This window comes from Excalfactoria chinensis, chromosome 14, assembly GCF_039878825.1.
Source record: "Excalfactoria chinensis isolate bCotChi1 chromosome 14, bCotChi1.hap2, whole genome shotgun sequence".
Classification (NCBI taxonomy): Eukaryota; Metazoa; Chordata; class Aves; order Galliformes; family Phasianidae; genus Excalfactoria; species Excalfactoria chinensis.
The window spans coordinates 655826-682096 of record NC_092838.1 but is presented as its reverse complement, the minus strand read 5'-3'; the positions used below and the strand labels follow the sequence as shown (position 1 = coordinate 682096).

Sequence of the window (26271 nt, the reverse complement as noted above, 5' to 3'; positions counted from 1 at the left end):
ATAGAGCAGCCAGGATGGCAGAGAAGGGCCAGGAATGATGTGACATTTAGGAAAAAACTTCTCCCCACACATTTCCCCACCACAACACTCAGCTGCAAACCACAGCAGCACGTGTTTAGGGTTTGCTCTCCATCATATCCAAAAAGTCATGACTGTCAGGTAAGGATCCCAGTGGCTGGATGGTCAAGGCCAGAGCATTGTGGTCAATGGCTCCATGTCCAGGTTGAGGTTGGTCATGAAGAGTGTCCCCCAGGGGTCCATCCTGGGTCTGATGCTCTTCAGAATCTTTATTGATGACGCAGTCAGTAGGACTGAGTGCAACCCCGGCAGTTTGCTGGGGCTCGAGAAGTGGGCACATGGGAATTTGATGAGGCTGAGCAAGGCCCAGTGTGGGGTGTTGCACTTGGCTTGGGGCAATCCCAAATGGATCTCTTACAGGGGAGACCTCATGAAAACTAGTCTGTTTAATGTCTATTTAGTTGCCGTTGTTCTTTTAAAGCAGAAAATAATAGAAAGAGAAAGAAAATGAAATAGAAAATATAAAAAGCAATGGTTTCCTCCCAAGTTTTCACTTTCGTGTGTCAGCCCCTGTTTGCACCATGTTTTAGTTTCCAGGTCGCTTTGGGAACAGACCATTTCCCTGCATCCCAAGAGCCTTCCTGGGCTGGAAAGTCCTGATGCTGCCCAGCCCTCGGGCGGCGCTGGGGAACCTCAGGCCAGGAATCCCAGACGCAACGAAGCAGCCGGGGCTTCCCACCACAGGACTCCATTCTCCACCCTCCCAAGCGTCTCTGTGGTTGGGAAATTACAATCTCGGTGTAAAACCAGCGTTGTCCAGCCCAGCTGCCCATGGGAAGTGGCTTTGCCCACAGTGTACAGAGCTCAGCGGTGTGTGGCTTCCCGCAGAAACCCAGCCCGTCCAGGAACGCCGGGCTCTGTCCTCATGGGTATCTGTGCCAGGATGGAAAGTGTGGACACTGAGCAGCCCTCGGCTCCCCAGCACACATCTGAGCACCCCACAGTTCCATGACAGAGCGGTTCTATTTATCACCTGGGTAAGCAGTGGCTGCAACAGGAATTGCACAGAGCTCCTGCAGCTGATAGAGCAGTAATTAAGTTTGTCATTGCGGGTGCCAGAATAGCCCTGGAACTGCCCCACTCCTTCAGGTGCTGATGTGGCTCTTGCTTACTTTTTTGCCTCCTGTGTGAGGCAGATGGAATGAAGGCTCCCCCTGCTGCAGCACGTCTTGGGGTGGGCTGAGAGCATCGGCTGTCTGCGGACATTGCAGCTGCCTTAACAGAAAGGGAAACTCCTCAGACTTCCCCAGGAACCAGAACCAAGGCAAGAAATTCCTCAGTGGGAACACAAGAAAGAGTGTCCTGGGGAAAAGAAACCCAAAGCAAACAACAACAAAAACCCCACGTCTCAGCCTCAGAGAGCCAAACCTTGGGAAACACAAAGCTGGATTTGTTTGAGCAGCTCCCCTTGGATGGGAGAAAAGAAACACAGATGCCTCAGAACTGGTGCCAACAAGCTCCTGATTTTGGGGGGGAAATGCAGGGTGTCGCAGTTCAGGTTTACTTCCATGAATCTATGTGATGTGAGCAAGGCACCGCGGGGCGATGGCTCTCCTGGCACTCTCATTTAATACAGCCCCATTTGCCTTTGCAGAATGGTGCCAGTTTTCTCCTACTGAGCTCCTGGACCTGGGTCTATTTCAAAGCAGAGGAGCACCTTGGGGAGCGTTGCTCACATCTGCCCTCACCTGGAGGAGATGTTTAAGGGTGTCTAAGACATTAAGGCCCTCAGCAGGATGTGGGGCTGGGTGAGGTCTGTGTACATTTGCAGGATGCCAGGAGGGATGGCAGCCAATGGCCACAGTGTAAAGAGCAATCCTGGGTTCGGGGCACGTGGGTGAGTGCTGGCCTTGCTGGGTGCAGCATTTTGTGTGCTCTGTGTGCTCACCCCATGGAGGCTGCAAGACTGTACCCATGCATTTAATGACCCATTTGCAGGTCCTGGCCCTGCAGTCATCAGGTTTCCAACAGCAGACTGGGAAAGAACACCTCTAATGCTGCTCCTGTGTGCACTGTGGGTGTCACATGGGGTGACACAAAGCTTTGCTGGGGTGGGAGCATCCCATTAAACACTGATGGAAAGGATAAGCCCGGCCACTGAAAGTGGGGGTAAAGTGGGGGTAATACGGGGTTACGGATCAGGTGCTGCCCATCAGGGCACAAGGAGAGAGCGATACACAGTCAGCAGCAGTCACCTTTACTATGGACCACAGGAGATCAGAAAAATAACCTTGGGAACAAGAGACCTAGGTGCTAAGTGTCATGCTGTAGGACATACAAGAGGCCACTCACAATCACCAGGACAGAACGGCAACCGAGGAGGAACGGCAGTCCCGCGGCGGTGCTGGGCGTGCTGCAGCCCTGCCCCATAGCAAACCCAGCGTGGTGCTGTGGGCACAGCTGCATACACATGTGGGGCTGTTGGCGTGCCTTCCTTCGGCCTCTACAACAATAAAGGGTCCACACCTTCCACACAACTCCGGTGTCTGTAGCACAACTTTGTCGTTTGTCTCATGAAAAAGAAAAAAAAGCAAAAAAAAAAAGCATTTTGTTCTGAGAAAGGCGTGCAGGAGCTGCTCGCTGGGTAGGAGACAAAGCCCAGCACGGTGCCGTCCCTGCGCACCAACACCGCAGCCCCCCCAGCAGCGCCACGCAGGTCTTCCCTTCTGCCAGCCCTGGACGAGGATGTCCAGAAAAAATAAGAAGGAAAAGGAGAAATGATTAAAAAAAAGTATTGCTGCTTCTTCTCGGAATAGTTTGTCCTCTCTTTTCCAACCCCCCCCCACAACCTTCCCCTTAGAAATGTTTGCTCTCAAAAATTCCATTCCTCCCAAGCTCTGAGGTCTTCGCGCTCCACCCTCACCTTCTGCAGTCAGAAAAACCGAGTCTCGATGTCTCTTTGGTTAAAAAGAAAGAGAGAAAGAAGGGAAGAAACAACACCAACAAGAAACACAGAGCCCAGTATGATCCCACTCCACCCCGCGGACGCCTGATGGGAGGGTGTCTGTGGAAGAAGGAAGCATCAGAGACGCGCTGTCTGCCGCAGCCTGTGCTCATACGGTGGTTGCCGGCCCAAACTGCAGCACCAGCGGCGACGTCTCCTTGATGCGGACGTAGAAGCGTCCCTCGGGCCGGGCAGCCTGCAGGGCCAGCGGCTGTGCTTCGTCGGGCAGCCACCGCTCGCCCTCCTCGGAGGCGAACACCAGTCCGAAGTGCTCCAGCTGCTCCTCGCCGTAGCAGAAGGCGGCCGAGCCGCCCAGCGCACCGTGGGAGACATCATTCATCTGCAGCACCACCAGCTTCACCACCTCGCCGGCCGACGTCTGGCTGGTGACGTGGAGCTGCGGAGAGACAGAGGTGGGAGATGGGGGTGAGGGGGGGACAGGGCAGGTGGCCGGGGAGAGGCGGCAGATCCCTGGGTACGTCCCTGATGGCTGCAGAGTGGTGCCTGGCCGGGTGGTCCCGGCCCTCAGCCCACACGAACCCCGCGGCTCCGAGCGCCCACTGAGGGGCTCTGCTGATTTATGCCAGCCAGGAGCCTCTCCTTTGAACTCGGTTCTTCGAGGAGAACATCTTAAAACGCTGTCAAGCAGGCGTGCCCTGAGCTCTGCAACTTCAAACGCCACGTGGGCAGCCCGCCAGGAAGCCGGGGCTGCACTTCAATTGCACAGAAATCTACGGGACTTTCTTAAATGGAAAATTAATTCTGCGAGTCAGCTTTCCCTCTGCTTCTACCATCCCCGCTGGGTGAAGAGAACCCAGAGCTCCCATCCACCCCTCTGCCTGCAGGGAACTGAGCAGGGCAGAGCCCTGTGCTGGGATGCAGCTCTTCCTGCTCCTCCGAGGGCACACAGACACGGATGGAGGAGAGGAGCAGAGGCCGTGGAGCCCTGTGTGGCGCCCTTCAGATCCTTTACAGCCCAGACCAAGCTCGCTGCAGTGTGAGCCGAGCTGCCAGGGCTGTGGGGAACCCCGTCCTGCAGCAGGGCTGGACAGGAGCTGGGGCAGCAGCCGGGTACCCCCGGCACGGCAGAGGATGCAGAGGGCAGAGCCAAGCGAGGGCCAGGCGTGCCCACGGTGCCGTCCTCCCCCATCCTGCCTGGGCACGGCACGGCCGCACCGCTGCCCTGAGCAGGCACTGGTACCTTGACACTGGTCTCTTTGGAGAGTCCGGTTTCATACTGAGGGCAGATCCGCAGGGTGACAGAGCCCGGCTTCTTCCCACCGGGTTGCTCTGGAGGTTCCTGGAAGCTCGGAGTCCACTCGGCCGAGCGTGTGCGGCCGCGCTCGGGGCTGTGCGTGGAGCCAGTCCCTGGGCTGCCCTGAGCGCCGTGCCCGCCGGCCCTGCTGTCCGTCGGGGAGCTGTCGACCGAGCCGGGACATGACTTCCTGGCCACCGGGCAGAGCGGCTTGGGGAAGTCCAGGCTGCTGGTCCGCACGCAGTAAGCCTGCCGCTTCTCGGTGACGCGCAGCAGCTCGATCTGCCGGCTGGGCAGCACGAAGTCGCTGTCGTACAGCTCGGGGGGCGGCCGGGGCTCCGGCGAGGCCAGCGCTGCGGGCTGCAGCTCGTGGCTCTGCAGGACGTCGGGGGCACTGTCCCGCAGGCTGCGTGCCGCCCGCCGCCCGCAGCACTCGGGCCCCGAGGACACCAGGTCCAGCTCCTTGGGGCTCTGCGCCCTGCTGGAGTCGTAGTCGCTGTCGGTGGCCAGGAACACCTCGGAGGAGCCCTCCTCGTCCGACAGCCCGTGCAGGTCTGCGGGGGAAGCACAGAGGGGCGGTTGGCCGCTGGGTGTCTGCAGCGTGGTGGAGCCGTGCAGTGCCGGGTCCTTACCGGAGCTGAGCTTGCGGCTGCTGTCTGGTGAGGGGGCTGGGGAGGGAAGGAAGTCGAGGTGGGACGAGGAGGAGCGTGCTTTCTCCTTGACGGTGCCACCGGAGGTGCTGAGGAAGCCGCTGAGGGACAGGCCGCAGGAGGGCTGCTTGTAGCGGGCATGCTGCAGGGCGTCCATCATCCAGCGCATCTCACGCCAGATCTCCTCCATTTGCTGCTCGAGCAGGAAAGAAAGGATCCCTTTAGGGAACAAACCACCACCACAAAAACGGAGCTGAACCCCCGCCTCCCCCCACACACTTTTCCTGGGAGGCCCAGCAGAAGCATCCCGCTCTCTAACCAGGACTTTAACACAACTACTGCAGGAAGAACTCGCCAGACCAAGTCCTGACGCTGCAGCATCCCTGGGGCAGCGCAGCACAGTCTGCCTAGGGACGATCCTGTAGCCGTCCCAGCACGTCCCTGTCCCAGCCACATCCCACACCCAGCCCGTCTCACAGCTCTGGTACCTGGATGTACTCCTGAACCTGCTGGTGCCGCTGCTTGGCGGTGGAAAGCTCACTGTCAGAGAAGGCTTCCCTGAGGCTCTGCTGTGAGAGGAGGGACTCCAGCTCCAGGAGGGCGGACACCTGGCAGTACTGCGTGATGAACTCCCGGTCGTAGGTGAAGAAGTGAACTGAGGGATGGAAGGGAGGAAGGGAATGAAAAACAGCACATCCCGACGGGTTCCTCCCCTCCTGCTCAGTGCAGGAAGGAGGCAACACTCTCCTCTAGCTGGTCTAGAGCAGTGGGGAGCCCCCAGCATCCCCCCCCCCATCCTGGGGGAACACAGCCAGCCCACCCCAGGAGGAGAACACCATGGACAGGTCTGGGCAGTGCAGGTCACCCCTCTTCTCACCCAGCTCGAATATCTGCAGTGGCAGTGTGAGGAAACCAGACTGCGGAGTGTAGGGGTTGTTCTGGCCCGGGGCCGTGCAGACATCGTCTGAGGGAGGCAGCAGCAGCAAGAAGGAGACCTGACCCCCAAAGTCCAGCACCTCTTGGCTGTACAGACGGAAATCTTTCGCCTGCAAGAGTCCATCCAAAAGACACCACAAGTAATGGCTGCAAATGTCACCTCCCGTGTCCTTGGACCTCGGCTCCCACCCGCACCTCTTGCAATGGGATGTTGACCAGAGCCATCAGCTCCTTGATGGCCACCTGGAGCTCCTGAAACAAGTGGTTTGGCGATGTCTCATTCTCAGACTCCACAGGAACGGGCTCCTCCATGCTGGCCATCTTCTGCAGCCATTCCCACTCTTCCCTGAAAGACAGCAGGCAGAAATGAGCTGGATGGAGCAATTCAGGTAGAGCTGCAGTGGCAGCAGGAGACCTTGGTTTGCCCCACGGCCACACGGCATGGACGGAGCTTAGAGGTGATGCTGCTGCTTCCTGGAGCACATGAACAGGAGGCGGAAGCCAAGGATGCTCTAGGGCTGGATGAGGCAGTGAGGCCTGGCTGCTCCCACAGCCTCACCTGGAGATGTTGGGGTTGGAGCGGATCTTCACATGGCACAGAATGTTGGGGAGCTGCTCTGGCACCAGCACCCGGATCTGGTCTACAGCACTGCAGAGCTTCAGGTAGCCCAGGTAGAGGCCCGGAGGGAGGGCATGGCTGCTCCGCTGGTGGTAAGCCAGCTTGTCCTGGGGAGACAGGCACCGCTGGAGAGAGCCAGCCTTTGTGGCATGGTGCTCTCCAGCCCTTGTGCCCCATGGGACAGGCCAGGACAGCCTCAGTGTGCTGGTCGGGACCAGCGGCTGTGCCCCCAGCCTGCTCTCTCGTTGTGGAGCAGCACCTGCACAGAGATGAGCAGTGTGTCCAGGGCAGTGGGCTCCTCTGGGGAGGACACGGACTTGCGGCTCGTCTGCAGCTTGCAGATGGGCACCCAGCGTACGCTCTCGAAGGTCTGGTTGGTCTTCACCTCCTTCAGGGTGACGATGAGGATGTTGCCCTGCTTGTCTTTGATGGGCTCAAAGAAGACCTGCCCCAGGTCCTGGATGCCCAGCAGCCCCTGCACATAGCAATGAGGGACAGGAGAAAGCAACAGGTCAGAGGACAGTGCTCTTGTGCTGGAAACCAGTCCCAGAACAGTCCTCGGTCCCTCCCTATGCCTTGGAGCCTGGCACACCACTGTCACTGTGAGGGGACAAGGTGATGGAATTGCCTGCTCCTGTTGACCCAGCTGCAACCTGGTTGCACTGGGGACTTTCCCGCATGCTGCTCCAAAACAGCCAACATCCAGCACCTCCAAAAAGCACCCTGTGTGGCAGCAAGGAAAGGGTGCTGTGCTCGCTCCCACCCCAACACCCTCACCTGCATTTGTGAGATGGCCAGCAGCATCTTGAAGCGTGTCTGTAGGATGCAGGAACAGGACGACTGGGAGACGGTGACGCACTGCCGCAGCCACAGGATCTCGTCCCACATGCACGACACCTGCAGCACAGCCAGGGCTGTCAGTGCCAGCCAACCCCGCTGAGCCACCTCCCACAAAGGTGCTCTGAGGAAAGCCACCTCCTCGCCATTTGTGCTGGGATGGGAAGGTGCGCATGCATGGATCGCTTCCAGCAGCAGGGGTGCATTTTCTCACACCGAAGGCACCCCTCCTAAAGAGGTTTCTGCCAAGAGGGTGTGCTCCCTCTTTCTCTCTTGGTAGATTAGGAGCCTCCAGCAAGAGATCTGGGGCTTGAGCAGCCCAGCTGCCTTTTTAGTGAGAGCTGAGGCTCAGGCAGCAGCATCCTACCCTGCATGGGAGAGGCAGAACCAAGGAAGAAGCTGCAAAGGAAGGCACCCTGCAGTTCAAGACAGCCCTGGGGAGCACAGTATTCAGTGTGGTGGCTGCCATCAACCAACCAGTGCCTGGGATGGTGGCAGTTGAGGGCAGAAACACAGGCTGCAAGCACAGCTGCCACACCGCAGCACACAGCACTGGGCCACGGGGCTGCCTACCTTGGTGAACCACAGAAAGTCCTGCATGAGCAGGCAGGAGTAAGTGTCATCGATCTCCACCACCGGTATCTGGTCTTCGTGGGTCACCAGGATGTTGTCGTCCTTGTAGAAGATGGCTGTTAGGTAGAGGCCCCTGCACGGGAGGACAGACAAGCTGTGGGGTCACCACTGGCACTGCTTCCCAAAGGGTCTCCCTGGGGAAGGTGTCCTGGGATCTGAGCTGCTCTCCAGCAGCCCAAAGGCAGTGCAGCAGAAGTGGCAATAGAGGCAGAGTGGCAACAGAACCAGGAGCCTGCACAGGCAGCAAGGTCAGCCTGGCTAACACCATGTCTGGCACGAGTAAGGGAGGTGTGGACAGGCTTGAAGCAAGAAAGTGGGAAGCTGGCAGGGCCTGGAGGATAGTGAGGGGTTGGACAATGCATGGAGATGTTAAAGGGATTTGTGCACAAACACAGCTTGGCCAGTCCAAATAAAAACATCTGATTTCCAAGAGATGGGTTTGGGTGCCCATGATGGCACAGGACCCACCCAGAGCCCTGGCTGGGTAGTCCCATGTCCTTGTGGGGAGAAGGGCTGTGATATCCCTGCACATGAGCCTCTCACCGCTTCAATGTCTTGAGGAACTTGCTGCCGGGGTGGAAGAGGTGCTTGAGGCTCCTGGAGACCGAGTGCTTCCTGCTCTGGGGCTGGTTCTTGCAGGGCTCTGTGAGGCAGGAAGCAGAAGCATGAGACCAAGAGCAGCTCTGGAAGCCCAGGGGAAGGGGTGGGCTTTTCTTGTGCCTCCCCTGCCTGAGCTGCCTCCCTGCTGCACCCATCCCATTCCCACGTGCCATCCCAACCCTTTGCACCATACCAGGTAACACCCTGGGGGGCCACACTGTGCTGCAGGCTCACCGTGGCAAATGCAGTGCTGGTGGACGGTCTTCACCTGGCCCAGCAGATGGTCCAGAGCTTCAGCCTGGCCCCTCCTTCGTGGAGCCCGGCCATCATACTCTCGCCAGTCTGCAGGGACAGAGCCAGCGTCACCCCCATGCAGCCCTCACTGTGGGGCTGCTCACTCAGCAGGGCAGGGAGGGGACAGTCCCCTCTGCTCTACTCCCTGAGACCCCACCTGCGGCACAGCATCCAGCTCTGGCCCCAGCACGGGGATGTGTGAGGCCGTTGGAGAAGGGATGGAGGAAGATATGGGGATGTCAGAGGATGCAGCACCTCTGCTATGGGGACAGGTGAGGGCTGGGGGGTGTTCAGCCTGGGGAAGGGGAGGCTCTGAGAAGATTTTACAGTGACCTTCCAGTGTGTAAAGCAGGTGACAGGAAAGCAGGGAGGGACTCTTTATCGGGGATGTGGTGACAAGACAAGGGGGAATGGCTTTAAACTAAGAGATGGGAGATTTGGATGAGACAAGAGGAGGAAATTCTCTCAGAGGGAGGTGAGGTGCTGGCATTGCTGCCCAGAGCTGTGGGTGCTCTGTCCCTGGAGCTGCCAATGGCCATGGATGGGCCCTGATCCGTCTGCTCTATGGCAGCCCACAAGGTTGGAACCAGATGGGTTATAAAGTCCCCCCGAGCCCAAACCATGCCATGATGTTGAGGATCCACTGTCCTCCCCCAGGCGGCAGGACCAGGACACACAGCACATCTGGGGATCAAGAGCCACCCTGGGGGCAGCGCTGCCAATGATGGGGCAGAAGGAGGTAAACCAGCAGCACCCCAGGGCCAACAGCTTCCCTGCAGTGGAGGGATGGCAGAGGTCAGGGACAAGGTCCTGTCTGTCGCTGCCACTTCACCGGGCACTTGTACTCATTGCTTTGCACACCCCCTGTTCTGCCTGCTGCTGCTTTCCATGGAAAGTTCAGCTCTGTTAACTTTAGCTGAGGTTGGCCACTATTTTTAGGAGCTTTAAAGACACCCAGGGAGGTGCCCAACTATATTCTGCTGGGCTGGGGAGGGATCCTTGGTGTGAGGGGAGAAATATTAATGGAGGTAAAAGCAAGAAAAATCAGTTATGTCTGATACATTTCAGCTGCACTCTGTATCTGTGCCGTGCAGATCTGACCTGTGTTGGACAGCAAAGGGGCTGCAAGGGAGCAAATGCCAGCAGCACATGCTGCCAGGGCAGGACACAGCCAGCCTGCTGAAAGATGGGGAACCCATTTATGCATCGATGTGTGTGCAAATGCATAAGAGATGCCACAGGCTGGAGGCAGCATCCCCCACAAAGCAGTGCTGATGGCTCCATGGCTGAGCCCCACAGCCGCTCTGCCCATTCTGGGCCCATCTGCAAACCCCAGATGCTGAATCCAGCTCTGAATCCACCCCTGCTCCACGAGTCCTCACACCTCATCCCCGAAGCTCCCCCTCCTGCCCCATCTCACCGCCGGGTGCTGTACTTACTGGAAGGGATGGCAAATGTGGGCACTGAGGCTTGTGGGGGCCCCCAGCCCTTCATGTTGTAGGCAGACACCTGGACATAGTAAGCCGTGCCCTGCCAGGGGAAACAGTGTTCAGGATGGTGGTACTCAGCACACAGGGCAGGTAGGTGGGGAGGAACCCCAGGTCATGGCAAGGAGCACAAAACTGGGCCTCACAGCCAGGTACCAGTGTGACCACCCCCAGCATCACTGTACATGGGATGGATGGGCTGGGGCATGCTACTGCACAGAGCCCTGCCCCATGCTGTCCTTCAGTGGAGCAGGGTAACAGCTCCCAGACCACAGCTTGTCTGAAACCCCATACCTCATAGAAGGCTTCACCCCACTCCTTGAACCCACCAGTGCCTCCCCACCCCAGAGCAGGGAGTGCTGAACCCCCTTAATATGCTCCCCCACATCTCCACTTCCCCCACCCCACCCCAGACCCCCACTCTGCCACCATCCCCCTGCCCACCGAGCTGCCGTAATGTCCACCTGCCCCACACACAGAGTGCAGCCCAGCCCCAAAGCTGCTCCCGCTCCACTCCCCACACAGCCCAGCCCCCAGCTCACCGAGGTCAGCCCACGGATGGTGTAGTGCAGGCTCTTCAGCTTGTCCACCACGGCCTCCCCAGCCAGCGGTGAGAAGGAGGGGGAGCAGCTCCACTCCACTGTAATGAGAGACCCCGAGGTGCTGCATCCATGGAGGTGAGAGGGGACAGGGAGGTGACCAGCCAAAGCCAGGGGACCCAGCCAGGATGAGTGAGAGGTGAGCCACCAACTGGCAAGCTCTGATGGGAGGGATTTTCCCAGAAGCCAAAGTATCTGTTTAAAGGGGTGAAGGGCACAGGAGCAGGTGCTAACCCCACCTGGGCACTGCTCTGGCAGGACCCAGTCTGATAGTGATAGGACAAGGAGGATCAGTTTTAAACTAAAAGAGGGGGGATGTAGTTTGGATGTGAGGAAGAAATTCTTTACCCAGAGGGCAGCGAGGCACTGGCACTGCTGCCCAGAGCTGTGGGTGCCCCAGCCCTGGAGGTGCCCATGGCCACAGATGGGCCCTGGTCAGCCTGAGCTGGGGGGGCAGCCAGTCCATGGTAGGGGTGGGGCTGGGGGGGCTGCAAGGCTCCTTGCAATCCAACTGTGCTGTGATACTGTGGTTTTATGGCTCAGAGGAGCACAGGCATGGCAAAGCCATGTGCCTGCAGGATGAGAGGGTAGAAAACAAGCAGCACCTTGAAGTTTGCTTTGGTCCAGGTGGGTGGTTTAATCCAGCTTGGGCTGTCTGGCTGGAGGACAAACCATGCCATGCCATGGCACGCCAGGGCTGTGCCACAGCTCAGTGGGGGCTCAGCAGCCCCCTGCAAGGCAGCGTGGTGTGCATGCAGCGAGCCCCCATCACATCCCATTTGCACACCCGGGATGCTTGCTGTTGCCATGTGCTCAGCAGTGACATGGGGACCAGGTCCTTACCCTTGTACTTGGTGACGACGGCTGCGTTGACACTGAGGGGCTCACAGAAGGTCACCTGCACCGAGGAGCTGCTGGCCACCGAAAGGTGGACGTTAGCAGGAGGGTCTGGCACTCCTGGGGAGAAAGAGTGCAGGGCATCACTACAGTGAGCGGCCACTTCAAACCCCACAGCGTCCCACTGGGGTCCCCCATCCCCCCACACCTCCTCGTGCACCTGCATAGCAAGCCAGTGCAGCCCCACACCTCCCCCCAGCCCCACACAGCCCCACTCCCTCCTCAGCCCTCCTGCAGGACTCACGGGCATGTTCAAACCCTGCCTTCATGCGCTTGTACAGCCGGAACCGCCACTCCCAGGCCTTCAGCTGCTTCTCCTTCTCCGAGCAGTCGGCGCTGGGTGCCTCATTCACCACCTGTGCCGTCAGCTCGTTCACGCGCTGCTCCGCTTCCCGTACCAGCGTGGAGAGGTGCAGCGAGCGGCTCTCCAGGCTGACGACTGCACGGCAGGAGGGATGGGAAGAGAGGTGAGGAGAAGGCAATGAGGAGCAGCAACGAGGAGCAGCAACGAGGAGCAGCAACGAGGAGCAGCAACGAGGAGCAGCAACGAGGAGCAGCAACGAGGAGCAGCAACGAGGAGCAGCACCTCTGTGCTGGCACCAAGGCTCAGCCCTGAGGGCCGGTCTGGGTGGCAGCATCTTGGCTCCTGGGTGATGCTGCTCCCCAGGTCCCTCCCAGGCACACATTTGGGTTCCTTGCCCCCACAGCTCCATTACCACTTGATTCCCTGCTCTGAAAAGTGGGGCCAGCACCATTCCCAGCTGCTCCATGACACGTACAGCATGAAAAACTGGGTCTGTGGCCCAAGCTGGAGCACTGGGGTGCAGCACAGCCCACTCCTGCCCACCACACACACACACACTGGAGGGGCAGGAATCCCCCCAGGCTGCCCAATGCCTCACACCGTCCCCACTGCCCCTGCCTGTCCCCAGGCAACTCACAGTGCGGGCTCTCCTTTGCTCCTGCTTGCAGCAGAGCCCTGGCGATGGGCGCATTGTTGGTCATGATGGCGATGTCCAGAGGCAGCAGCCCCTCGCTGTTGGGGGTGTTGAGATCCAGCTCTTCGGGGCTGTACTGCTTTAGCAGCTCCTGCACCCTGTCCAGGTCCTGCAGCTCCACGGCCTCAAAGAGAGCAGCATTGCTCTGAAACTGGATGGAGCAAGATACATGAGTCAGCTGGGCATGGAGAAGCCTCCCGCACCCCAACACCCCTAATCCCAACAGGAGGCTGCCCAAGGCTGGAGGGCTTGGGACCACCAGCCCTTGGAGACACAGCTGACAATGCTGAGTGATTGTCCCACTCCTCAACGGCTCCACCTCACGCACCCACGGGTTTCATGGCCCTCGTGGTGCTCCCATTCCTTTCTCCCCTCCTCTGAGGGGCAGCAACACTTACCAGGTAGGACTTGCGGGGCTTCTCCTTCTCGCCCCGTCCCACCAGGCTGCCCTCATCGAAGGACGTGTAGTTGACACGGAACTTCCCCGAGAGGTTTCGGTACAACCTTTTGGCCGCGTTCGGTGAGGATGGGCCTGGCGGTTTCCTGGCCTGTGCCAGCTGCAGGTCCCGCATCTGCTGCGTCATTTTAGGGGACGATGACCTGGGGCCGGGGGAGAGAAGGCAGTGAGCACCCAGCCAGCAGGACATGGCAGCAGGGACCGGGACCTGCACCAGGCATGACCCACGAGAGCCAGAGCCCCAACCTGTCTCTAGCACTCAACAGCCATTTCTCAGCTTCTGAACCTAAAGGAGCTAAGAGGTCTTTTCTTCACTCTGATTTTAAACACCAAGCAAGGAACAAGCACAACAAAAGCCCTGCAGCCTTCTGGCAGGTCGTGGCACAGTGGTACTGCAGAGCTGCACCCGGAGCCATGGTGCATACAAAGACACCACCGAGAAGGCAGGATGTCAGTACTGACATTGCCCTCCGCCATCCTCTTTCCTCAGGAGGCAGCCAGAGTCCTCTCATGTCACCTTTTATGATCGTGGCATCTAAAAGTGGTGTGACGGGGAGGCTGGCTCCTGCCCACCTCTCATCTCATCGGCTTCAGCCCACAGATTGAGAGGTCTCTGTGGATGGAGCAGGCAGCCATGCCCACAGAACCACGGATTAAAGCGAACGGCATTTGAGAGCAAAAGCACATTCCTCTGCCAACTAAAACAGAAGGCAAATGACCCAGCGCAGGCAGAATGCAGTTTGGAGGCAGTTATCTCAGAAACTTTAGAAACAGAGGAGATACGGGGAAATTTCTCACTGCTTTCCCTCATCTGATTTACTTCTAATGAGAAGTAAAGAGACAGAAATGATTCCGAGCTCCGGAGTGAACTTCTGTCTATATTAAACCGGCTGCGGCGCAGATGAAAGGGTTCCGTGCCCTGTGGCTGTGAGTCATTGGGACTCAATGAAAGGGCCTTGATTTATCTAGAGCTAAACTCTGCGGTGGAGCAACTGATAGCTGCAAACAACGCCCACGAGCTACAACCGGCCACAGGAGTGTGCCCAGCAGCTGGGCCGCGTGCTGTGGGCATGGAGCACCAGGTCAGGGCTGCAGCTCAGCTGCATTTATCCCCGCTGCAATCAGGTCTGGCTGCTCAGCTGAGGGCTGCCCCGGGGTCGGCAGGTCACAGGTGCAGTGATAAAGGTTTTCAGAGCACGTGAGGATGGATGTGCTCAGTACAGCTTCATTTTATCCCTCTCTTCCACTGCAGCAGCTTCTGCGTATTCTGGATTTCTGTGTTTGTGGTGCTGCAGATCTCAGCCCAGTAAGCAGTGTTAATAATTACTGCAATTATACAATTTTAAGCACACTGTTTTGTAGGGTGTGGGCTGCCCGAGCTCCAGCAGAGAACCAGTCCGGGTCGGACAGGGCTGCTCCATCCTGAGAAGGAGCTCAAAAGACAGAGGTGGGAGGTGTTAACTCTTCAAAGGGATGCCACAGCTGGGGGTGGCACGGAGACGGGCTGGGGCCATGCCGGGCTTCTTGTGGCTGTGTGGAGTGGGGAAGGTGCTGGTGCAGAGGTTGCTGTGGGATGTCTGCACTGGGTGCCAGGGCTGCTTTCCTGAACCACAGCCCAGCCAGAATGGAGATTACCCAGCAAAGGAGCAAGCAAAGCCAGGGAGAACACTGATGAGCAGCTGTCAGGGAACATCCAACCCCACGCGGCCAACCTCACCCCAAACTAGGAGAGTGCAACCAGAGGATCAGCCAGAACCCAAACTGGGAGCTGGCACCAAAGGATCAGCCAGAACACTGCCCAAGGGCACGGCATGCAGTCCTGCCAAAGGACTCTGAGAGCACTTGCAGTTTCCACTCTCACTGCCTGAACACAAGCAATTTTTCAGGACTGGAGAGACAGAAAATGGATCTAAACTGGAGCGTGAACGCCCTCCCAGAACAGTGGGATTTCATAACCCACCCCCAGGCAGCCTCAAACCCAGGACACAGCTCCTTGCTTGGCACCCCTGCTTGGCGGCAGCGCTGCTGGGAACGGTGTGCCCAGCCACCTGCACATGGAGCATTTCACAACCAGGCACCTGGAGTGCCGCTGGGCTCCAGCCTAGAGCCAAGGTGCTGCTCTGGTGCCGGCCAGGCGATTTGCAAGCACTGCCTTTGCTGCCCAACCCCATGGAAGTACAGAAGGTGCTCGCCATGCGGAAGCCCTTTTTCCCATGTGCACGCACCCCAAAGCTATTCGAGTATTGCGCAGATGTGGGGTGGTGACCAGACCTGCAAGGATGGAGCACCCGCAGAGCCCAGGCTGCCTCTACCTGCACTGCTGGGCCAGACACTGCCACGTGCCATGGAAACATCCGCGTGCCTGGAAAATGCACTTGCTTATTGAAACCTGGGTCCAGGGCAAGGCAGCAAACAAGCAGCAGGGCTTTGTTTGTCTGTTTCCTACAGATTTTCTCTTTTTCCCACTTGGCAAACCCACCGGGTTTTGTTTTGAATGGAGCCGAAACGAGCATGCCTCTTTTGTTCAGCAATAACAGCCAGCTTATACAGATCCCGCTCCCCCCAGGACATCTTTGCTCGGGCTCCAGCAGCCCAGTGCTGTCAGCCCAGCACCGGGAGGAGCAGGGTGTCCCTGCACTGCCACGGGGCCAGGCACAAGGACGTGCCCTGGGAGCTCCCGTGTTCCTTCAGACAGAGCACAGCGCAGTGAGGATGCCGGGACCTCCCACAGCACGATGTGAGGCAGGGAGAGATGGAGACTGCAGGTCAGCAAAAACGCCGGGACTCTGAGAAGGGTCTGGAGCCAACTGAGGAGATCACTCGCTGGCAGCCACAGGAGGCCTCCCATAAAACACGCCGCTCCTGCCAGCCGAGCAGTAAATTTGGGGCAGGAAGGGAGCCGAGACGCTGCAGCAGATTCTGTTGCGACACAATCGTGCTGCCGATGCTTCTTTGGGGGCTTCATTTTTTTGTTTTGCTTGTTTGTTTTGTTTTTTCCTGCATTGTTTATTTATTTATTTGTTTCAATTAAACGCTCTGATTGGGGCTGGTAAATGAGCCCAGAAGGAGCCCCGTGGCTCAACTCCCGGTAACGGATGACTGCAATTAGACTTCCAGCTCCTCGCTCACCCACGAGAGCCTTCCACTGCAGCCGTGTGCGCAGTGAGTGCTGCTCTGTGTGCCCACACAGCCCCTCCATGCTGGGCACCGCAGGGCAGGGGCTGCTCCCTTCTCTTCCAGGAAGCTCCCAAGCCTGGAAAAGCTGCATTTCTACTTCAGCACATCTGAGTTCCCGAGGTGTGAGCGCTGCAGAGTGCAGCACCTCTGGCCCGAGGGGCTGCGGGGGGGCAGTTCGGCCCCATCCTGCCTCCACTGAGGGCAAACGCTGTGCGCTCCTGCAGCGCGGCCCTTAATTGCTGCTTGACATGAAGTATCTGAGCGAGGAAGTCTTGGGTAAATGTTCTTGCTATGGGAACACGCAGTGCTGAGTCTCTTTAATTACATTGTTTTTGTTTGGCTTTTTTTATTAGTTGCGCTGCGGCTTCCCCTCCCCGACGGGCCGAGCGGCTCACACTAAATATGGCCGGGCTTAGCGGCAGTGCTGAAACCCGAAGCGCGGCACCAGCCTGGCTGGACGTGGCCGGACAGGGGGACGGGGGGGACGCATTCCAGCAGCCACGGCCGGCTCCGACCCGCGCCGCTCCGGGCACCTCCACCGCCCTGAAATGCATCCGGTGCCCTCCCGGCCCTCACCCCACATTCTGCGCCCGCAGCCCTCCTGCCCCTCCGCAGCACCCCCCAACCCGTGCCCACCACTGCCGCACACCTGCTGCCCTCACGCTGCCCACCGAGCACGGCGCTTTCATCTCCTTCTGCCCCCTCCTCCCTCCTTGTTATTTTAAAGGCATTCCGGAGGATGCTGTCGGCCTTCGATGTGGTTTGGTTGGGTTGTTTGTTTTCGTACTGGAGGTTTTATGATCGCATTGGGAACGGGCCCTAATTGAGCTGCAATTCGAATTGCAGTCCGTGGGTATTTGTTTCATTTTTGGAAGGGCTTAAGCTGCAGCACAGCTTAGGCTGGAGAGCGCATTTGGTTTTAACTGGAACCTGATGGGGATGGGGCTGAGCGGGACGGGGCTCCGCGGGCCGTACCCGACGCATGTTGGGAAACCTGAACGGGGACAGCAGCCCCGCGGCCACCTGAACCTGCAGCACTGCCCGGACATGCATGGGGCAGCTCACTGCCACCCCGCACACCCCACAGCGCTCCCAGCTGCTCCAGGAGCCGCAGCAGAGCTGAGCTGCACACAGGCAGCAGGCAGGACCTAAAGGTCAGCACCCAAACTGCCCTTCATGGGATCGGCGTCGGTGTCAACTTCTGCTGACTGCCCAGCGCCGACTGCCAGGCCCCAGCACTCTGCGTACACAGAGCTGCTGGCACAGGTAGGGACGGGGAACAGAGGGATTCCCACAGCGTAGGGGTCCATCCAAGCACCGGCCCCACACCGCAGTGTGCTCCCTGTGCTCCCATGGCTGTTGGGATGCTGGGGCAGGCGGCGGAGCTGGGGGGACGCCCCGACCCGCTGGCACCATCCCGGCTCAATCCGACTTCCGCATATCAAAAGCGGATGAGGAGCGGGGACTTAGTGCCTGTTTCAGGAAGAAACCCAATCCCTGCACGGCCTGCCAGGAACAGGCAGCGCTCTGTGCCACAGATGCATGTGTGCAAACTCTTCTCGGGGGTATCAAATGCAGGAGCTGAGTCATACGACGCCTGGGCTCAAAGAGCACTGAAGGCAAAAGGAGGGACAAAATTCTCTCTATGGGGTCACTGGGCCCCTGCTGGGACCCCCAGGGGAAGGGCCGGGATGCTGAGGACACACGGCCGCTGTGCTGGGAGGGGTGAGAAGGGCGCTGAGCCGTGTGCTCCCACAGCTGATGCCATCCCATGATCAGCTCCCAGTGGGGCCAGAGGAGCTGTGGGGCCAGTGGCTCCATTACAGCACGGTATCATTGGGATATAGGACCACGGGGCAAGATGACAGGCAGGACCCCCAGCTCCTCTCAGGCTGACCTGCAGGCTGGGCTGAGACCTGCAGAACTGTCACAGCAGTGCCCGGCACCCATTTGAACCCAGGCCTGCGGGATGCACGTCAAATCCTTTAACCTCCTGCGCCACCTGGTGCCACCAGGACGAATACGCGGATGAGCGCCGGCTCCCACTGGAAACCACCTCTTCTCCCAAGCCGTGAAACTGCAGAAAATTGGCCCGGGGAGGATGTGGGGATGCCCTCTGCCCCACAACTGGGGCTGGATCCCACGCCCAGCCCATCCTGCCCAACCTGGACTCCGCAACCGCCCCCCATGCGACCTCCCTGCCCCTCCCTGTGGTTTCCCCACCAGTGGAAGGCCACCTCCAGTCCCTTGCCCTACCCAAGTCATGCAGTGAGATGGGGACTGAGCTGCTTGCGCATGCCAAGGCTGCACGATGAAAACCAGCACTGGCTGAAGACTTCCAGAGCTGCACCCAAAGGGGTTATAAAAAGGCAGGCCACAGACATTGATCTCGGCAGGAAGGAGGAGACAACGGCCAAGGCACAATGGAAGAACAGACAAGCGCACACACCCGGCTCCAGAGCTGCTGCCCAGCTGGTAAATGTTACTGGAGTCAGAAAACCCCTTTCTTGCTGGAAGGCAACCAGCAAGACACAGCCGGCACCACCGGGCACACTGGCCTTGACCCACACAGCAGTCCTGGCACCGAGACCAAGAGCGGCCACCATCCATCCCTTGGGGACGTCCCTGGCCTGCAGGACACCTCTCTGCCCTGCACACACAGGGCTCTGAAGCCAAGCTGGCCCAGCCAAGAGCCCTTCCATTACACAAGCGTTCCCAGTGCTCCCATGTGCCCTGCAGTGAGGCTCGAGGCTCTCCCATAGCCTCCATCCTTCCCATCACTGGGTGAGGAGCACAAGAACAATAGAGTGTATAGAGGAATTTTTGAAGCCCTCAGCAAAGGTCTGCCTTCTACTCTAATATGAAAGAAGAATGACAAAAGTCAAAGCAACCACCAGGTCACACCTCCAGGTGAAGGGATGCGCTCACCTCCCCACGTGTTGCAATGGATGTGGCCAGCACTGCAAAGCACACCCACACGGGGGCAAATGCCCTTCTCCAAGGATTCGCGGGATGGAGGAGCACATGGAGCTGTTCTCCTCCCATCACACATCACCTCAGCTTCTCCCAGCTGCTGGAGCCCCGGGCACAGCACCCCAGGGGACTCACTGTGCCTTTCCAGGCTTCACAAGGAGACCCAAAGGGCAGCTCCTGCCAGCAGCCAGGGCCTCAGCCCACGGCCATGGGGACCAAGACAACGCCATCATTTGTGGAGTGCTTTGCAGCTCCCCAACAACCCTGCTGGGGTCCACACAGTCACAGCTCCTGACTCGGACCCATATGGGCTGGAGGTGGCTCAGCGCTGGGTGCTTGGTGCCGTGACCAGGAGCCTCCCTGCCTCCACCGGGGACTCTGAGAAGCAATCCTGGCATGCACGGCCATGCTTCCCAGAGGCTGACAATTTGACCAAATCTGGGTTGATTTCCATCAGGAATGTCCCAGCCCTGCCAAATTTCAAGTCTCTTTTCCAAAGCATGGAGGCACCAGAAGTCCTTAAACAAAGAGACGGAAAAAAGAAACAGCATTGGCAAAGCTACCGTTTTTCCCCAACCTTCTGCTGAAACTTGAAAGAAAAAAAACAAAACGAAAAAGGGAGAGAGAAAGTTCAGCCCGAGGCAAAGTGAGCATGGAAAAATTCAGCCCCAACGGTTAAGGTCTGGCAAAGGTATAAGCAAACAAACTTCCACTGGAAAGCATCGTATAGCCTCAACAACAGCGTCTGCTGGCTCCGGCCGCAATCAGCGCGGCGCACAACGTGCCCTCCGCGCCCCTTCCACTGCACTGCGGGGCACACGAGGACGGCGCTGCTGCGGCTCAGACACCGCAGGCACGGAGCTGATCCCGAGGCCGGGCTGTGGTGGTTGGGGTCGGCTCCGCCTGGCTGCGGGTGTTCCTCCTCCCGGTGAGGAGCCGCTGCTGGGCCGGCACATCCCCCCTCCCCGGTACAGCAGGAGCGCCAGGTGAGCGCAGCAGCCTCGGGAGCATCGTCTGCATTGTGGGTACGGGCAGCGGCCAAAATCGGCCTCAGATGGACCTTAAATCGGCCTCAGATGGACCTTCACGTGAATTCACGTGAGGTTCGCAACACTGGAGCTCCACTGCACAAGCAGAGTTGCTTTGCTGCTTGCCGTGAGGCTTTGGGACAGTGCGGTCGGGGCAGAGCAAGGCCAGGACCGGAGGGCAGGAGCTCCTGGCAGCTTCTGCCTCCTCCTGCTCAGAACTTGGGGCTCCGAGCACAGACACACGGCTGAAGCTCGCTCACACAGCCCAGACACAGCTGCATGACCCTGGGGAGAGAAGGAGCGTCGGCTGAGTGCCACAGAGGCTTAGCAGCACCCACAGGCATCCTCCTTGCTTCCCAGGATCCAGCAGGATCCATCCCCCAGTGCTCAGACATCCAAAACCCAGCCAGGAAATAACTGCAGGCTCTACCTGCCCAGATCTCTGACCTGGAAAGAGTCGTCCACCCACCTCCTCTCTGTCACTGCCTCTGACCAGAATAACTGCCTCCTCCTCCCCACAAAGACACTGAAGAGTGAGAACACCACTCAGGAGAAAAATAAGCCTTGCTTTTTATAGCACCTGCTGCCCAGCCACCGCAGGCTTCTGCTACGTGGGACCCAGTGCACAAACCCCGACCTTGGTGCTCTTTGCAGGAGGGGAACCCACACTAATGGTGCAGCCAAGGCACAAGGAGGGGCTTCTGTGCTGGGGAGATGCCAAAAAGGAAGAAAAGGGAACTTGGAAGTGAGCAGCAGATGGGGATGAAACTGCTTCTTCCTGACATCCCCCAGGCACACTGCTCAGTGGGATGAGGGGCTCCCTTGGCTCCACAAAGTGGTCAAGAAAGCTGGGTAAAGGGAGTGCATGAGAAGGAAAGCAGTGCAGGACAGTGAGTATGCAGCCAGGGGAGAGCATGGGGCAGAGGTGAGGGAGATCCCAGCACAGCCGGGCACTGCTCAGCCATCTCACAGCAGCCAAGCCAGGAGGTCCAGCACCGAGCTGGCACCTGGACACGCTCTCCAGGAAGACAAACAGGAGATTCCTGGAACCCTGGTGAGCAGTTCTGTCTCAGCCAGGAGGAAACTATCAAAGAGCAGAGAAAACCACGCAACATGGACTGCTGCTGTTTGTGGGATGAGAGAGGACTACAGGCACTCGCTGCTGGGAGGTGGGGCTGGGGAGGTGATGGTGAGGTGAGAAGTGCTGCTCCCACACCTCAATGTCCCCAGCAGATCAGCAGTGATGCTGGACTCTGTCTGCCTCAGACACCAGCCTGGTCCCCTCCACCGGTCCCACTGAGTGCTGGGGAAGTCATGCTCAGAGCCCACAGCTCCAGAGCCCCATTGTTGGGAAGCCAGGACTTCTACTGATATTCCCTCTGCAGAATTGAAGTGAGATCTATCTTTTGTGCAGGCCGAGGTCTGGGAGAGCTGAGATCCCCCCTCCAAATGCAGTACACAGACATGAGCCAGCATCTAGTGCAGAGGATCCTGCAAAGCACACGCAAAGGACTTGGCTCACAGTAAAACCCAGATATCTACAAGGTTTCCCTTCACACCAAGGATTGTGGCATCTCTGCACCTTCCTCCAGCACAGCCATGGGGTCTGGCTGCTGCCATACAAACGCAGCAGCGGGCACCTTCCAGGCATGGGTGCATCCATAGAGAAGGAGCCCTGGAGGTCCTGCACAATTGAAAGCATCTTCTACATTCCAGGTGGAGACTTAAGGCATCCAACCTGCTATACAGAGCCAGGCCATGGGGGACGAGATGCCAAATGGCCCCAAGTCAACGTACACTGAGGATAACAGATACGCTGCACCAAGAAATAAACTGATCAGACTTGGATGTGCCAACTACCAGCAGAAGGAAGCGCCCGGAACCACACGCCGGTGCCACAGTTCAAATTAGTCTTTCCAGCAGATGACATCTGCTCCCTGTGCTCTCGGCCAGGCAGGGTCTGGCCCAAGGGCTCTGAACGTTGGTTTTCTCTGACCATTCTTCTCTGTCCCTCTCCCAGAGGGCCGCCTCCTTTCCACCCAAGGCACACAGGAAACAAGTGCCAGCTGCCTTCTCCTGTCCTCACAGACCCTGGGACCAGCTGCTCCCTCTGTGGCTCCCTGCTGGTGATGCTTCCTTTCAAATGCTTTCCTAAGGGCAACTCCAGCATTCGGGGAGATTCAGGCAGGGATCAGAACCACGTTGACTTTGAGGTCCTTTCTAACCCAAGATGTTCTGTGATCTTTGGACTTTGAGGGTGCGCTCGTCCCCACCGGTGAGTCCCCCAGCCGCCGGTGAGCTCTGGCCCCAGGGGCAGCCCCTGCTCTCCCATATCCTGTGGGTACCCCACTGACACCCCCAGGTGTGGGGATGGGGCTGTGGGGTTGTGCGGGTGACCGCAGCCCTGGGCAGGGCCGTGCTGCCATGAGCAGAGCGCAGTGCTGAAGTCCGGTTCCACACAGCTAATTCAATAAGTCCCAGATACCATTACTTCATACGGCAGAGAGGCTCCACAGCTATTAGGGGAATTGGGAACGGGGGGAGGAGGAGCTGAAATGGAGAAGGGAGAGAGATGGGGAGGGTGGAGAGGGGGAAGCTAAGACAAGCAGCAGAACAAAACATCCCATAAATCATGAGGAGCTGCTGAAATACCAGAACAAATGACCCCATAGCTTGGCCATTGTTCCTGAGCGATGGCTCAAAGCTCTCCCAGCAGAGACAAAGCGCTGCTCCTTCATCCCAGTGCCGTGCTGCCCGGCCAGGAGCAGCACCGAGCTGGGAGTCAGCAGCCACGATGGGTGCACGTAACCCTGGCACGGCCATGTACCCCATGGCACCAGTGGGACCCATGTCTCCCTGCCTGCCGTGAGCATCCCTGAGCTCTGAGCATTCCCATGGCCCTACAGGCCCCAGCAATGCTTTCACCGGGGGCATCAGGGCCTGATTCTCCCTCTTGTTGCTCCTTGACCAGACCAAGAGGCACAGGGCTCAGGAGAAGCGTTTCTCCTGTTGGGCATGTAAGGGGTAGGACTGCTCAGGTATGGCCACGCAACCCAAAGGAGCACGGAGCCCTTCATGGAGCTGCTGCTCTCTGGCTCCCAAAACATCACTCCCTCAGCAAAAACACAATCATCAAACAAAGAACCTTGCAAACCAAGCGCTAACCCTAGCCCTAACCCTAACCCTAACCCTAACCCTAACCCTAACCCTGAAACAGGAGGAAAGCAGGGGAAAATGAGAGAGCAGAGAGCAAGGAAAACTGGAATGAGAGGTGGGTAGGAAAAGGAGGGCACAGCCTGATGCCAGGAGGGCACACTGCTGCTGAGCACAGGAGCAACACAGGGCACAGAGCATCCCAGGCCCTGCACAGAGCCAACAGCAGTGCAGGGCTGGAGCCCTCCTGTCTGCTTCAGGCTCACATAAGGGGACAGAGGATCACTCCTGAGGTGACACACAGGGAGGGGAGGCTCCCACTCACCTCAGCTCACCCCAAGGGGAAGGAGGGATGCTCGCATTTCCCAGAGGGGCTCTGCAGACACCGGGATGTCCCCACGGGGGCTGTCAGGGTTCTGATTTGGAACCCAAACAGCAGGAGGTGCTGAGCTGCAAATGGCTTTTTTCTCTCAGCCTTCGCCTGATGGAGGGTTCAGAGCTCCATGGACATCATGGAGTGGCAGAACCACCCCATGGCTGTGGCCATGAGCACTCCGGCCCCCCCAGCTCGTGCTGCAGTGCCCAGCATGCTCTCAGAGCCCCAACAGTGGGCACTTTGTGGTGCTGCCCTTAAAAAAATTCCCTTAAAAAAAAAAAAATAGTCCAAATAATGAAGTATTTATTTGGGTAAACAACATATGAATGGAAGAAGTGTTTTCTCAAGGCTTCACTTTTTCCCTGCCACCTCTCCATCCACTCCCAGTAAGAAGCAGAACTAATGGGGCTCTGCTCGGTCACTGCTGAGCTCGGATCAGACCACACTTGCTCAGTGCAGCACCACGACAGAGCAAGCAGAGCTGAAAGCCAACCCGTCCCCAACCAGAGCTGCCCTACAGCCCCGCAAAGCAGCACCATTTCCTGCTGCCGTGGTGCCACAGCTGTGCAAGGTGCTGTGCAAACCGCTGCAGAGAGATGGGCTCCCATCTTGTAGCCCAGGGGGCTGCCAGGGGCGTTAGAGGGAGAAGAGACCCACTGACTTCTCTCATGTCTGCATGAGTAGAGAGAAGAATGAAAAGCTGGTGGGTTTTAATGAGCACTTTTGGCTTGTTTTCCTGTTTGCTATGTTACCAATTCCCGTGTTTGGAAGACTGAGAGTAACTGAGGTGCAGCTGATGACATCAGTTCAGCAAAGAAGAAGGTTGTGCAACGGAGAGGAAAACGATCTGAGCCCACAGAGCTGACATTCCTTGCCTGGCCTCCTTGGCACCTGCACAGCTTCGGTGCCCAATAACCTCACAGATGGAGCAGGCTGGAGAAGGACCCACCGCCTCACACCGAAGTGTGAGAACATGCAGCCAATGCCAGAAAGTTCTCCAAAGAAAGCAGGGAAAGCGAAAACCAAACTTGACATTCTTCACATTTCTGAGCATTTCTTTTTCTCTTTCTTCTTTTCACTTCTATTTTTTTTTTTTTTAGTTTTTTATTTTTAAGCTTTACGCTCCTTTCTCCATCTAAGGAAGCAGAGAGCGATGCAATTTCCAGTTCTCTGAAATATCCCTTGCAGGTCACCTCCAGCGCAGGGAGGGCCAGCTATCGTCTGCTTCCAAGGCTGCTGAATGAGAGCTCCCCAAACCTCATTGGGCTGAACTGGCCGGGCTGAGCATGGGGAAGGGGCAGCCCCCCGCTCCCCGGGCTGGGACCCAACACAGAGGGCTCACACACAGCTGCCCATCTCGCTGCTCTCCTTTACCCCACGCAGCAGGAGCCCATCTGGGGCTGCCCGTCACTCCTGCAGCGGGGTGATGGTTTGAAGGGTGTTATCCCACGGGGCAATGCACAGACAGAGTGGGGACAGGGGGCAGGAGAGGGCTGGGAGGCTGCTTGCCCCCAGCCCCGTCCTGCAGCTCTTACCATTCAATGCTCAGAGACCTGGGCCGGAAGGCAGACAGCTCGGCCGAGCCATACTCAGCTTTCCTTCTCTTCTCCTGCTTCTGCTTCACCGACAAGCGGTGGGCAAACCTAGAGAGGCTGCTTTCCGACCTGGGGAAGGGGAGAGGAAAGGCGTTAATGTCACTGAAGCTACCTGTGCTGGGGGCTGCAAGGGGTGGGGGGCTCCGGGGGGCACCAGAGCGAGCAGCACAGCAGCACCACGGCACAGCAGCAGAGGCCGAGCAGCACTGAGGCTCCCGTGTCAGCCCCAAAGGGCTGCAGCAGCGGCACAAAGCTGAGCCCCTGCCCAGCACCAGCACCACTGCACACTGCCAGAGCCATCGCTGCTGTTCTCTGGGGTCCTGAGCAGTCTCGCTCACCAAATGCCTCTTAGAGCACAGTCACATAAAGAGAAGGGACTTCTCAGAAACGAGAGCTCTCGCTCTTTCCTTACGATAATTAAATAAACCACGAGCAGCTAACAGTTTTTTCCCTGATACGTTTTAAACACAGACATCTTCAATTCATTAACTCTGGTTATTGATTTATTTTTCAGCTTATGAATTGCTGTTGCTCGGGACGGGGTGGAGACAGCTTTCTGGAGCGGGCGCTCGTCTCCACCATCACCGCCGGGAAAGAGCCGGTCAGCCCTTCCAGGGTCATTCCTCACATTCTTGGGAAGAAACACCACTTTGATGTAAAGGATGAGATTTGCCTTTAAAGAAAC

The 26271-nt window shown here is 58.1% G+C and overlaps 1 protein-coding gene across 12 annotated transcripts in view; it reads right to left on the bottom strand.

The window, feature by feature from the left end:
* Positions 1–2254: 2254 nt before the first annotated feature.
* Positions 2255–26271, bottom strand: part of LOC140258740 (ankyrin repeat and fibronectin type-III domain-containing protein 1-like) — a 110967-nt gene continuing 86950 nt past the window's right edge. For 8 of the 12 annotated variants that reach the window (XM_072349345.1, XM_072349348.1, XM_072349347.1 and 5 more), the window contains 19 exons: positions 25527–25655; positions 13226–13427; positions 12771–12978; positions 12074–12268; positions 11776–11889; positions 10876–10973; positions 10286–10376; positions 8787–8894; positions 8496–8595; positions 7893–8025; positions 7260–7379; positions 6742–6957; positions 6423–6589; positions 6059–6209; positions 5805–5973; positions 5416–5582; positions 4910–5120; positions 4224–4831; positions 2255–3419 (listed from right to left, as the gene is read on the bottom strand). In XM_072349345.1, the coding sequence (XP_072205446.1) occupies positions 3132–3419; positions 4224–4831; positions 4910–5120; positions 5416–5582; positions 5805–5973; positions 6059–6209; positions 6423–6589; positions 6742–6957; positions 7260–7379; positions 7893–8025; positions 8496–8595; positions 8787–8894; positions 10286–10376; positions 10876–10973; positions 11776–11889; positions 12074–12268; positions 12771–12978; positions 13226–13427; positions 25527–25655 (3475 nt within the window). In that variant the 3' untranslated portion in view covers positions 2255–3131. The remainder of the gene's footprint in view (positions 3420–4223; positions 4832–4909; positions 5121–5415; positions 5583–5804; positions 5974–6058; positions 6210–6422; positions 6590–6741; positions 6958–7259; positions 7380–7892; positions 8026–8495; positions 8596–8786; positions 8895–10285; positions 10377–10875; positions 10974–11775; positions 11890–12073; positions 12269–12770; positions 12979–13225; positions 13428–25526; positions 25656–26271) is intronic. The other 4 variants (XM_072349344.1, XM_072349353.1, XM_072349354.1 and 1 more) reach the window with 1 other exon arrangement.